Genomic DNA, 10,484 nt, shown 5'->3' on the forward strand with positions numbered 1-10,484 from the left:
ATATATATATATATATATATATATATATATATATACGGAGCCGTTCCAAAGAGGACGTCCGCACAGCCCTTAAAGTGTGGATGTCACATCCCGACCCTTAAATTTTTACCTTATTTACTAGCTTGGTTATAATAAGAATTTTACCGTCTTCGTCACTGAGGTTATAGTTTAATTGGTCCCTAGAGGGGTTTCGGGGACGGTTTTGCTCGGAGGATTATTCATAGGAGAAAAATATGACGACGGTAAAAAAAAATGGTAAATTTTAGCTAGTAAAAGGTAATTTTTATTAGGCTATTATTTTTTTCGGGGTGTTTTATTTTGGAGTGGGTTGATATATGGGTGTTGGACCAGTTTGGAGAGGCCCAAACCATCTCCCTCTCTTTCTTTTCTCTCTCTCTTCTCTCCCGCACCCGAGCCTCTCCCGCTGCCGAATTTTCTAGCCGTTCATCCGCCGCCGTCCGGCCACCAACCGCCACCGCACCGGTCCCGTTCGGTCGGCCATCAACCCAGCTACCTCCCTGGATCGGTGATAGCCCCCCTAGCACCGCCGTGAGGGAGATATCGGGCCCGAAAGGTCCGACTGCATTAAGCCCTCCGTCGTCGGAACTCCCTCCTCCGGCCACCAAAACCGACGATCCTTGGCTCAAAAGAAAGCTCTCCTCCCGTGCAGCAACCCCTCCAAATGGCTCACTCTCTCTTGAGCTAGGTAAGGAGAAATGTGGAGTTGAATTTTCTAGGGCTTCTAGGATGTTTTTGCTCGATTGACCTAGTTAGGCTTGGATTTGGTGTTTGTGCTAGTTAGGAATGTTGTAGAGGGAGTTGAGAGGAAGATGCTGTCAAAAAATTGATAGGCATTGGAGGTCACCGGAGTCGGCCTCCAGCCGCCGCCGCTGTGGGGGAGATTTTTATGGTTTTAAATGTGGAATATTTAGGGGAGTTTATTGTTATGAATTATGGAATTTTTGGATAAGTTTTGGATAGGTTTGTGAATTTCTGAAGTTTGGTAATTTTAGTGGAAGGGTGTAGTTAAGGCTGCTGGTTTTAGTGTTGAGGTGTGGACCGTATCGAAGTTAGGTAATGATGAGCGTGAGTATGGCTCTCGGTTAATTTTGCCTATTTTGTTTAAATATTGGATTTTAGTTGGGAAATTAATTATATATTTGTGCCAGGGTTTGAGGAAACATCACTGGAGTGGCGATTTGGATTTCGTCGGGCTTATGCCTAGAGTTGTGAGTGGATTTTTGTTTTAAATAATATGAATGCTATGGTTCATAAATGAACAATTAATGTCGTAGAGCATTTTGACGTCATTTTAATTTTGACAATTTTATTTCTCTTGGAGAGTTACCGAAAATGGGATTTTCGGTGGATATAAATATGTAATTATGAGAGAGTATGTATATAACAGCTAGCTAGCCCTATGTGTCTGTCCACCTTAATGGCGTAGCATATAGCCGCATTATGGTGTGACGTGAGCGTTGGACGCGAGCGTATAGTAGCCCTATATGAGTGTTTAATTCATATAGGGGGTATGAGCACATATTTATACACTCGTCTGTCCACCTTAATGGCGTAGTGTAGCACCGCATTAAGGCGTGACGTGAGCGTTGGACGCGAGCGTAGTAGCCCTATATAGACCTATGAATTTATATAGGGAATATGGACATGTGTAAATACATACATATATTATAGAGCCTGAGAGGCTCGATATTTATGAGATAAAAGTTTTATCGCTTGCAGCATGCATTCGATTTTCCTTGGAAATTGATTTGGGGAAACATATATATTTTATTCGTTAATTTATTTTTGTCCACTCATTCTAACATTTTCAAATGTTTTCCCCTGGGCCTTTCGTTTTAAAAATGCCCAGCTTGTAGGTTAGCTTAGTTGAGGTCGGGCGTACATGGAGATGAGGCATAGTCATCATATAGCTTCCGCTTGTTAATTTATTATGTTTCCTTTCTTTCTATTAGAGTTGCTCTGAACCTATAAAGGGTTGGATATGAGATTTGTTTAGATTAATAAATAATTTGGGTGGTGTTGTGATTTGGGGAGCACGAAGGCTCCAGGAGTTTAAGGTTGGATTTAAATTTTCAGAAATGTTTGCAGGTATTATTAGAAAGAGTTATCCATTTTCAAGGGAGGTTATGCTGAATTTTCTGTAAATTTTCCTTGGAGATGGTCCCCGCAGGATTTACTTCGGGTTTCAAGGTGAAATTCGGGGTAGTCCTGACTGTGGATGTCCCTCCGTTCTCCACCGGATGGCTCCGACTCTTGCGCGCCTCCACCTTAGCGGACTCCAGCAACGTCCCCGATCACTCAAATAAAATCGATCTCGCCGGAAAACTGGAATTCGACGGACTCGCCGAGGAGGGAAAATAATCGTAGACGCTGCTGGAGGCCACTAGAGTGGAGGCGCGCCGTCGTCGGAGCCGTCCGGTGGAGAACGGAGGGACGTCCGCACTTTAAGGGCGTGCGGACGTCCGTCTCTGATCCGGACTGTGTATATATATATATATATGTTTATTTGATATAAATGTATATGTCTGTTTTAGTAATTTAAAATACCTTATACGATCTAATTATGAATGTATTAAAAAAAGATGTGTATTTAGTATTTATGAGTGTGTGAATAAAATTTTTCTTTGTCTTTTTATGAAAACTTTACTTAAAAAGAAAATGTGGGAGTGTGGATTGTAAAATAGAGAGTGTAAATTTCACCTCCCTTATATTAATTATTTTGTTATCATAAATTGAAAGGTTAAGATCTATATATGGATCTTCTCCATTATATATATTTCAGGAGCAATTAACCAATTGGCAAAAGTCTTGGCTTGCGAGTGGGGAAAAGACAAGATTAGGATCAACAGTGTCGCACCTGGGTTCATACGAACTCCCTTGACTGAAGATGTAATAACAATGCCCTTCATTTCTTACATGCATTTCTTAGTTTTTCAGAGAATTCATATTGCATTACGTTCTTGTTATATATCTGGATCCACTGCTTGTCATGTATTTACTTTGGTTATCTTTGTTTTTTACATTTCAGATTCTCAATAACCAAACGATGCTTGAGGCGATTAACACTCGAATACCTTTAGGCCGCCCTGGCGAGCCGGAAGAGATTTCTTCCTTTGTGACATTTTTGTGCATGCCTGCAGCTTCATACATAACTGGGCAGACTATTTGCATTGACGGAGGGATGACTGGTAATGGCGTAAGCTTATGTCGTCAAGGTTAGGACGTCCTTGAATTTGTTAACAGCCAAATTTACTGTCACTGTAAATTTGTAATATCAATGGATAGTCCATGATAATGTCATAAAGCTCAACTTTATAAATTGCATCTTCGTTGTCTAAGGTTTAATTAGGTGAGCTTACCTAACTGCCTCAGTTAAATCTATGTTAGTCACAAGAGAACTTAACATTATGGTTTCCTGCAAGCTATGGAGGCAAGAGTGCGAAGAAATCAAAGAGGTTGCTTATAGGGGGTTTGTCTACTATGGTGATCGGTATGCTATACTTACCCCAAAGATGTGGTTGTGCATGTGCTTACAAGAGGGTGGTGGGGTAGGGATTTTGAAGAAACTTTGCCTAAGAATTGAGCATAGCATACCCATCATCATAGTAGAATTTTCCGCTTATATGAGGTGTGCTCCGACCAAGTCTTTAACTTCCATAACTGATCGATGAGATAAGTACAGTGAATAAGGATTATCAATGTCAATTTATTTTATTTTGATATCGGTTTTGAATTTATGAGTCAATTCTTCTTTTGTATATTGCTGATTGGGCTGGGTCGGGCTTCTAGGAGGTTGTCTGCTTCTTCCCTTCCACTATTTTGTTCTGAAATGTTACCGTGATTGGGAATTCGTTAAACGGTCTGGTTCAAGGAACATCATATTTGACACAAATTTTGACACCGATTATGAGCCATTAGATTTTAAAATGCCCAAAGGTCCAGATTTATTGTATGAATGATGTCAGCACGATACCAAATGATGTGGAAATTACATGTCATTTCATATTTCTAACTAAAAGTTAACTTTTCTTCAAAGCAAAATTAAAATCTGAACAAAAAAAAGAAGAAGCAAGAATAAAACAATAAGAATGACTATTGTTCTTAGTGTACACGATCAAAAGAAGAAAAAAAAAGAAGAAGAAAAAAAAGAACAACAAAAGAACCAATGACGTCAAACACCAGAAGAAACGTCGATACCATCCTCAAGTTTTCATCCTAGTTTCCAGCTCCATGGTTTCATCTCCATTCTCCCACTTACTTTGCTAATTGGAACTAAACAATTCCACAAATACTTGGTGAAGCCATTTCAAAATTCTTGAATCATATTGATCATGAATTCGACATGAGTACTATATATCACAATTGCTCAATGGTTTGTCAAGTCTCACCAAAGGAGAATATGTAGATGAAGATGACAAAACCAAATCGGAGATTGAGAATGGAAACCCAAGGCACAAACATCATTGGATTTACGGTTTAGTATTTTTCCTTGAGTTCTTATTCAGTTCTTCGATCTTCTTCTTCTTATTTTTCTCTTTCGGGGTTTTGTTGATTTTAATTTTTTCAGATTTTAATTTTGTTATTAATAGAAGTTTACTTTTAGATTAGAAATATGAAATTACATGTAATTGCCACATCATTTGGTGTTGTGCTAACATCATTTGGTGTTGTGCTAACATCATTCATACAATAAATCTAGACCGTTGAGCATTTTAAAATCTAATGGCTCACAATCGGTGTCAAAATTTGTGTCAAATATAATATCTCTTGAACCGGACCGTTCTTTAAAACTACACTAATTGAAGTCTTAGACGTCTAGAGGATCTTTATAGTGGTTACATATTTGGATAGAGTTTGGGAAGATTTTATTTTATTTTTGTAGCCCTTTTCGGTTATTAATTAAATAATACAATTGCACTGAACGTTTGATGGTAGTATAGATTTTATGCTTTTAAGCCTTGTATTGTATTATGGCGTACCTTCCCAAACTTAACACAACGACGTGGTCTTATTTATACCTAAACCCTATAAAAAAGAAGGTTATTTTTTTTTAAGGAATTGAAATATGCACTATATATTTTACAATCTAGCTACACTGTTTTAAGTTAGATTTTGTATTTAGTAACATGTGTTTTGTCTTTTTATCAAAGTTTTAACAAAAAATAAAAAATAAATAGGAGTATGAATTGTAGAATTAGAAGTGTAGATTATTTTTTTAAATTTTTTATGGTTACAAGAGGGGTACAAAGGCCCAAGAAAAAGAAACAAAAAGAAACTAACTAAGGAGCAATAGAATTCCCAGCTCTCCTGACTCTAACAATACCATCCAGATCATCTAAGTAAGCAACAATAGTATGAATTAATAGGAGATCTTCAAAAATAATTAATGATATCAGGCGCATGGTCAATACTCATCTTGGCCAAGGAATCCGCAAGCATGTTACACTCTTTGAAAATGTGACTAAACTTGAAATTCTCCATGGTGGGGACAAAGTTAGAGAATTTTTGATCCTACGTACCTTTACTTTTCCTATTTGCCCCGGAAAAATTATTCTTAATGTTGCTGTTGAATGGAAGAATGTTGTTGTTATGGCTAAAATGTCTAATGAAGGTGTGTGTTACAGTTTGTCTTGGAAAAGACCTCCTGAGAATTGAGAATGTGTACAAACTTAATGTTGATGGAATTACCAGGTCCTCTCTTTCTAGTAGTGTCACACCCCAGACCCGGTGTCGGTGGTTTCCAAACGCCTGACGCCGAACCTAAGGTGTGAGCAGGAAAAATAAAAGAAACTAAAATAATTTCAAATACTTTTCCAAAAATTGTAAAAATAAAATAAAATAAAACGTTTACAATAACAAAAACAATTACAAAGACAAAATAATGAGCTCTTGCAATCTATCTCACTTCTAATCTTCCATAACTCTTTTCTACTCTTGCACACGTCTCCTAAACTTCACAGTTAGACTTCTCGAAATACGTTTCTTGTACGTACCTGAACAAAAGTCTAGAGGGATGAGCTTACGCTCAGTAGGGCCAAACCTTTTTAAGTTATACTTAATTACGTCAAACAAACAAGTTATTAAACATCAAATAATACTTTAACTAAATAACAACAATGATTGATGCATAAATGCTAATGCACTCCCTCCACACTATTACTGGCTAATTAGTCCATACACCCAAGACATATGTACCTACACATCTCATACCGTGTAGATGTCTCGAATATACGACCTAACAAATCAGTAATATATAAACTTTAGTACCTCTTTTGTTAGTCTTTTGTTAACCTCATGGTCCGCAGTCTTGAAACCCGAAAGATCATTTTATCGACTTATACGTCGAAAGGGCATACTCATTTGCGCAGGTGGACTGATCATAGCTACTGGAAGTCCCCATGAGGAAACTCAACTACACAAAATGTATCTATTCTAATAATCTCATTCACACCTCTCCATAATCACCAATCTCATTATCCTCACGATTTCTCACAATGCATTATGTATGCAATTAAATATCGATGCGCGTAATATAATCTCAAACAACATGCTTTTTATAGAAAGCAATAACATCAATCGCATAAGTCAATGATATCAATAATATCGAAAACAATAACAATTAAGAATTAATCAATCAATGTCACACAAATCACTCATTTCAATTATAAACTAATTATCGTTTTAAAGAAAGGTTCCCCGACAGAGACCCTACCTGGAATCCAAGTGTTAGTTTTGACGCCTGCTAAAATTAACAACACTGCGACACGCATTCTGAAATCTTTATCCTTCTGCTCCTGCAATCCAGCTACTCGCATTTAATCCTCGTACCAAATCCTCATTCCCAGAGAGTTGACGAATCACATTAAATCAACATGATCAAACTCAAAAATTTACTAAGGACACCCAAAATCTTCATACTTCCCATCAAACATCTTTTAGCATGTAACAACGCCCAAATCAAATATTCATCTTTAATTACCAAACTGAACCACAAAAGGAATATAGGCCACCTACTAACACCATCCTCACGACCTCACCCTAATCAACTTCAAATGAATATCATCAACTTTCAGCTTCCTCCAACTTCAAAACAAGTAACCAAATATATGTATCAACTCCAACTCTATGATTCTCAATCTTTATCAACCAAACATTAACAAAGAGTAGATCAAAACCAATTCCACTATAAAGCTATCAACTGCTCCACCTACCAATACCACTTCGATAATCCAATTCAATCAACACACTTCTCCAATTTGAATTCTAACAACACTATAACAGTAACTAAAAATTAGCAAACTTCCGATTATCCATCTTCTCCAATCCTTCAACTTTGTAGCTCTAGTATATATCTGATCATAAAAATCATGCTTTGAAATTCATATCTAACCAAAAATTAATCAAACATTGATCACGACATCACCAAGAACAATAAACCCGATACGGCAGAAAAACCCAAAACTTCGATTCTTCAATTCTCAATCAAAACTGCAGCTCAAGAACACATAAAACATGAAATCCGAAACCAGATATGAATCAAACACCTTCTCCACCGCCTTGGCCGTGCACGGCGGCACGTACGACAATCACCCACTGCCAAAAATCCAACTCCTCCAAACTCAACAAAACTCAATTTCAATTATATAAACAGGTAGAGCTCGACGAGAAGATCAAGTTCCATACCCCACTTGCCTTCGCCGGTGGCCGGAAAACATCGAACCCTCGCCGGGAAACTTCTTGAGCTTCAATTAATCGATTCTCACTCATGAAGGCTCCTCTGAAGATTTCGAGACCACATATAGAACGAGGATGGGAAGACGAAGCTACCAGTACCATTCACGCTCGCCGTCGTGGTCGGAATCGGAAACCCGATCAGAAAAACAGTCACCTTCCCTCCTTCTTTTCTCTCTCACCAAAGCTTCCCATGGAGGAACAACATCACAGTCCTGTTGGGGACGACGAGACGAAGCTTTTGACACTAGTCTTGCACCGGGAGACGGCCGAAAGACGGAGGAGCGATCGAGCTCCGTCGCAGCAGAGCAGTCGAGACTAAGGTCGGTCTGGGCTTGAGCCGATCCACTTCGACCTCTATATATCTCAAATCAAACGGCCCCGATTTCACCGACTATAATTTTCTATTTTTAATTAAATTTTTAGATAATACCAACTTCTAAAAATCATTAAAAATAGCTTTATTGCCCAAACGATGCTCTGAAAAATCCTACGAACTCGTAACGACGTCTAGTTTAATCCTATGGGCTCGAAAGACAAAATTTGACGAACTAAAAATTTGAAAGCCACAAAGAATTTGAAGAATAATCGAAACTGAAATAAAAATAACTCGAAAATAATTTCCCTTTTAAAAATAGAAATTTGAAATTCCCGGATGTTACAAGTAGTATTGGTGCTGGTGGTTTGATTAAGGATCACAATGGAAACTGGATTTCTGAATTAACTTGGGAACTGGTGCTATTATTGATGCAGAAGTCTGGAGCCTCTATTATGGTCTTAATGTAATACCCCGGAAATTTTGATATTAGTTTCTAATATTATTTGGAGTTTTTGAGTTAGAAGTTAGTGTGTTTTTGAAGTTAGAAGGAAGAGCGGAAGTGTTCGGTCACATAATTTACCCGAAACGGTTTTATGGTTCTGAATGGTCAAAAGTTGACTTTTAAATCTGTTGGGTTTCTCGAGAAACTTCCTTCACAAAAGTTGTAGAACACGACGATACGAGTTCGTAGACACGTGGCACGCGTAAAACGGACTTCGTATGTGAAAGTTATGGTCAGCGGAAGTTGTGGCTTTTCGGGAATATTTAGGTTAAATAGGAAATTTTCAGTTTGGGTCCTCAGTTTTTCAGAATAACCATTTCTTCCCTTCTCCTTCTCTCTTCCCGACCCCGAGAGAGTCCAAAGTCTCCAGCCGACCCGACCCGAACCCGCCCGACCCGACCCGGATTTTCCGGCCGACCCAGACGACGGCACCGGTCGGAAAATCTTCCTCTTCTCGGCGCAAGGCTCCCTGTGTTAGTAAGTGAAGACGACTCGGGCGGATCGGTGTTGATCGAGCGCCAACAGTGAGGGCGGCGACCCGGATTGCAACCCGACCGGTTTTCTCACCTCCGGCGGCGGCGGCAAGGCTGAAACCGGTCGGGATAGAAAGTGTTGGACGTCCTTGTTCGATCCCTGGTGGTCTTGAAGCTCGATTCACGGCGGAGAGTGGCGGTGGTGGATCCCAATCTTTCCGGCGAGTTTCCGGCGTTTTCCCGGCCGTTTGAGGCGAAACCTCAAGTATAAAAGATGCTCCTCTCTCTTCAATCTACAAGTTTTGTGTTGTGAGCTTGGGCTAATTCGTAGGTTGGTAGGGTGGCGCGTGGGGCCCACTCGCCTCCGGCAGAGGTTGGGTGGTTAGGGGTAATTGTTAGGTTGTGCTTGTTGATACGAGCACGTTAGCATTTAGATTGTAGGTTTTAGAGTTGTTTGAGCATGTTAGGGTTGGTGAAGTTCTTCGGGGGAGTGTGGGGCCCACACACCGCTGTCTGTGGCGGCCTGTGGCAGCACGTTTGACAAGTGTTAGTGTTGTTGGTTGACTTGTTTAGCTTGTTTAAGTTATTACGAGGTTGTTGAGCTTATGAAAACAAGTGTAAAAGTCACATTTTTGTCGGTTACTAAGGTTAACGTTTTTGTTAATAGGGTGACTTGTGGAGTTTAGTTTTGAGCTAGACGCTTGTGTTTGTGTGAAGACGCAGCGGGAGTAAAGGTGAGTAAAATCTCACTAAGGTCCACTTTGTGGCCTATTTATTTTGATGATGATTGTGATGTTGATTTTGATCATGATTTGATGATGATTGTGATGTTGATTTTGATCATGATTTGATGACGATTATGATGATGAGATTAATGATGATGTTGATGGAAATGTTGATGATATGATGATAATTATTATGTAATTATTATGATGATGAATGTGATGGTGACTTTGATGATGATGATAATTATTGCTAATTGTGAAGTTGTCCTTGAAAGAAAATGATTTTGTTTTTAAATATAAATGAGCTTGATCGTCAACGGCTCATGGTAAGTGAAAACAAGTTTTCTGTTAATAGTATAATCTTTCAAAAGGACTTCCGATCATGAGTAATAATTAGAGTTGGTAGAATTATTCTTGTTTTAAATATTTATATCCACGTGTTTATGTGTGAAAGACACGTTATGATAATGTGATAGCGTGATGTAGAATTGTTGTTTAATTAGTCAAACCGGGTTCCAAGCCTTTAATCGGGTGATTGGTTACGGTTATGATGATATTACTATTTTGTGATTTGATAAGTGTTCTAACGTGAGAGTAATAAAATGTGTGCCTTAGTGGTGAGTGAGTGCATTTGTTGCGGAATGGTGCCTTTGTGGTGATTGTGTGCATTAGTTGTGAATCGTGTGTGCCTTAGTGGTGATAGTGTGCATTAG

At 38.8% G+C, this 10,484-nt stretch overlaps 1 protein-coding gene and 1 non-coding gene across 2 annotated transcripts in view; one reads left to right on the forward strand and one right to left on the reverse strand.

Moving 5' to 3' along the window:
• Window positions 1-3,241, forward strand: part of LOC101311746 (tropinone reductase homolog At1g07440-like) — a 22,402-nt gene extending 19,161 nt beyond the window's left edge. Inside the window, exons 5-6 of the mRNA XM_004295930.1 lie at window positions 2,804-2,910; window positions 3,050-3,241. Of these exons, the coding sequence (XP_004295978.1) occupies window positions 2,804-2,910; window positions 3,050-3,241 (299 nt within the window). The remainder of the gene's footprint in view (window positions 1-2,803; window positions 2,911-3,049) is intronic.
• Window positions 3,242-5,618: 2,377 nt separating this feature from the next.
• LOC101298401 lies at window positions 5,619-8,087 on the reverse strand. Its single transcript, XR_184266.1, has 2 exons — window positions 6,734-8,087; window positions 5,619-5,811 (listed from the first exon to the last, which is right to left on the reverse strand). It is a non-coding gene; the product is annotated as an uncharacterized LOC101298401 (transcript).
• Window positions 8,088-10,484: the final 2,397 nt, after the last annotated feature.

Source organism: Fragaria vesca, linkage group LG3 (genome assembly GCF_000184155.1).
Source record: "Fragaria vesca subsp. vesca linkage group LG3, FraVesHawaii_1.0, whole genome shotgun sequence".
NCBI lineage: Eukaryota > Viridiplantae > Streptophyta > Magnoliopsida > Rosales > Rosaceae > Fragaria > Fragaria vesca.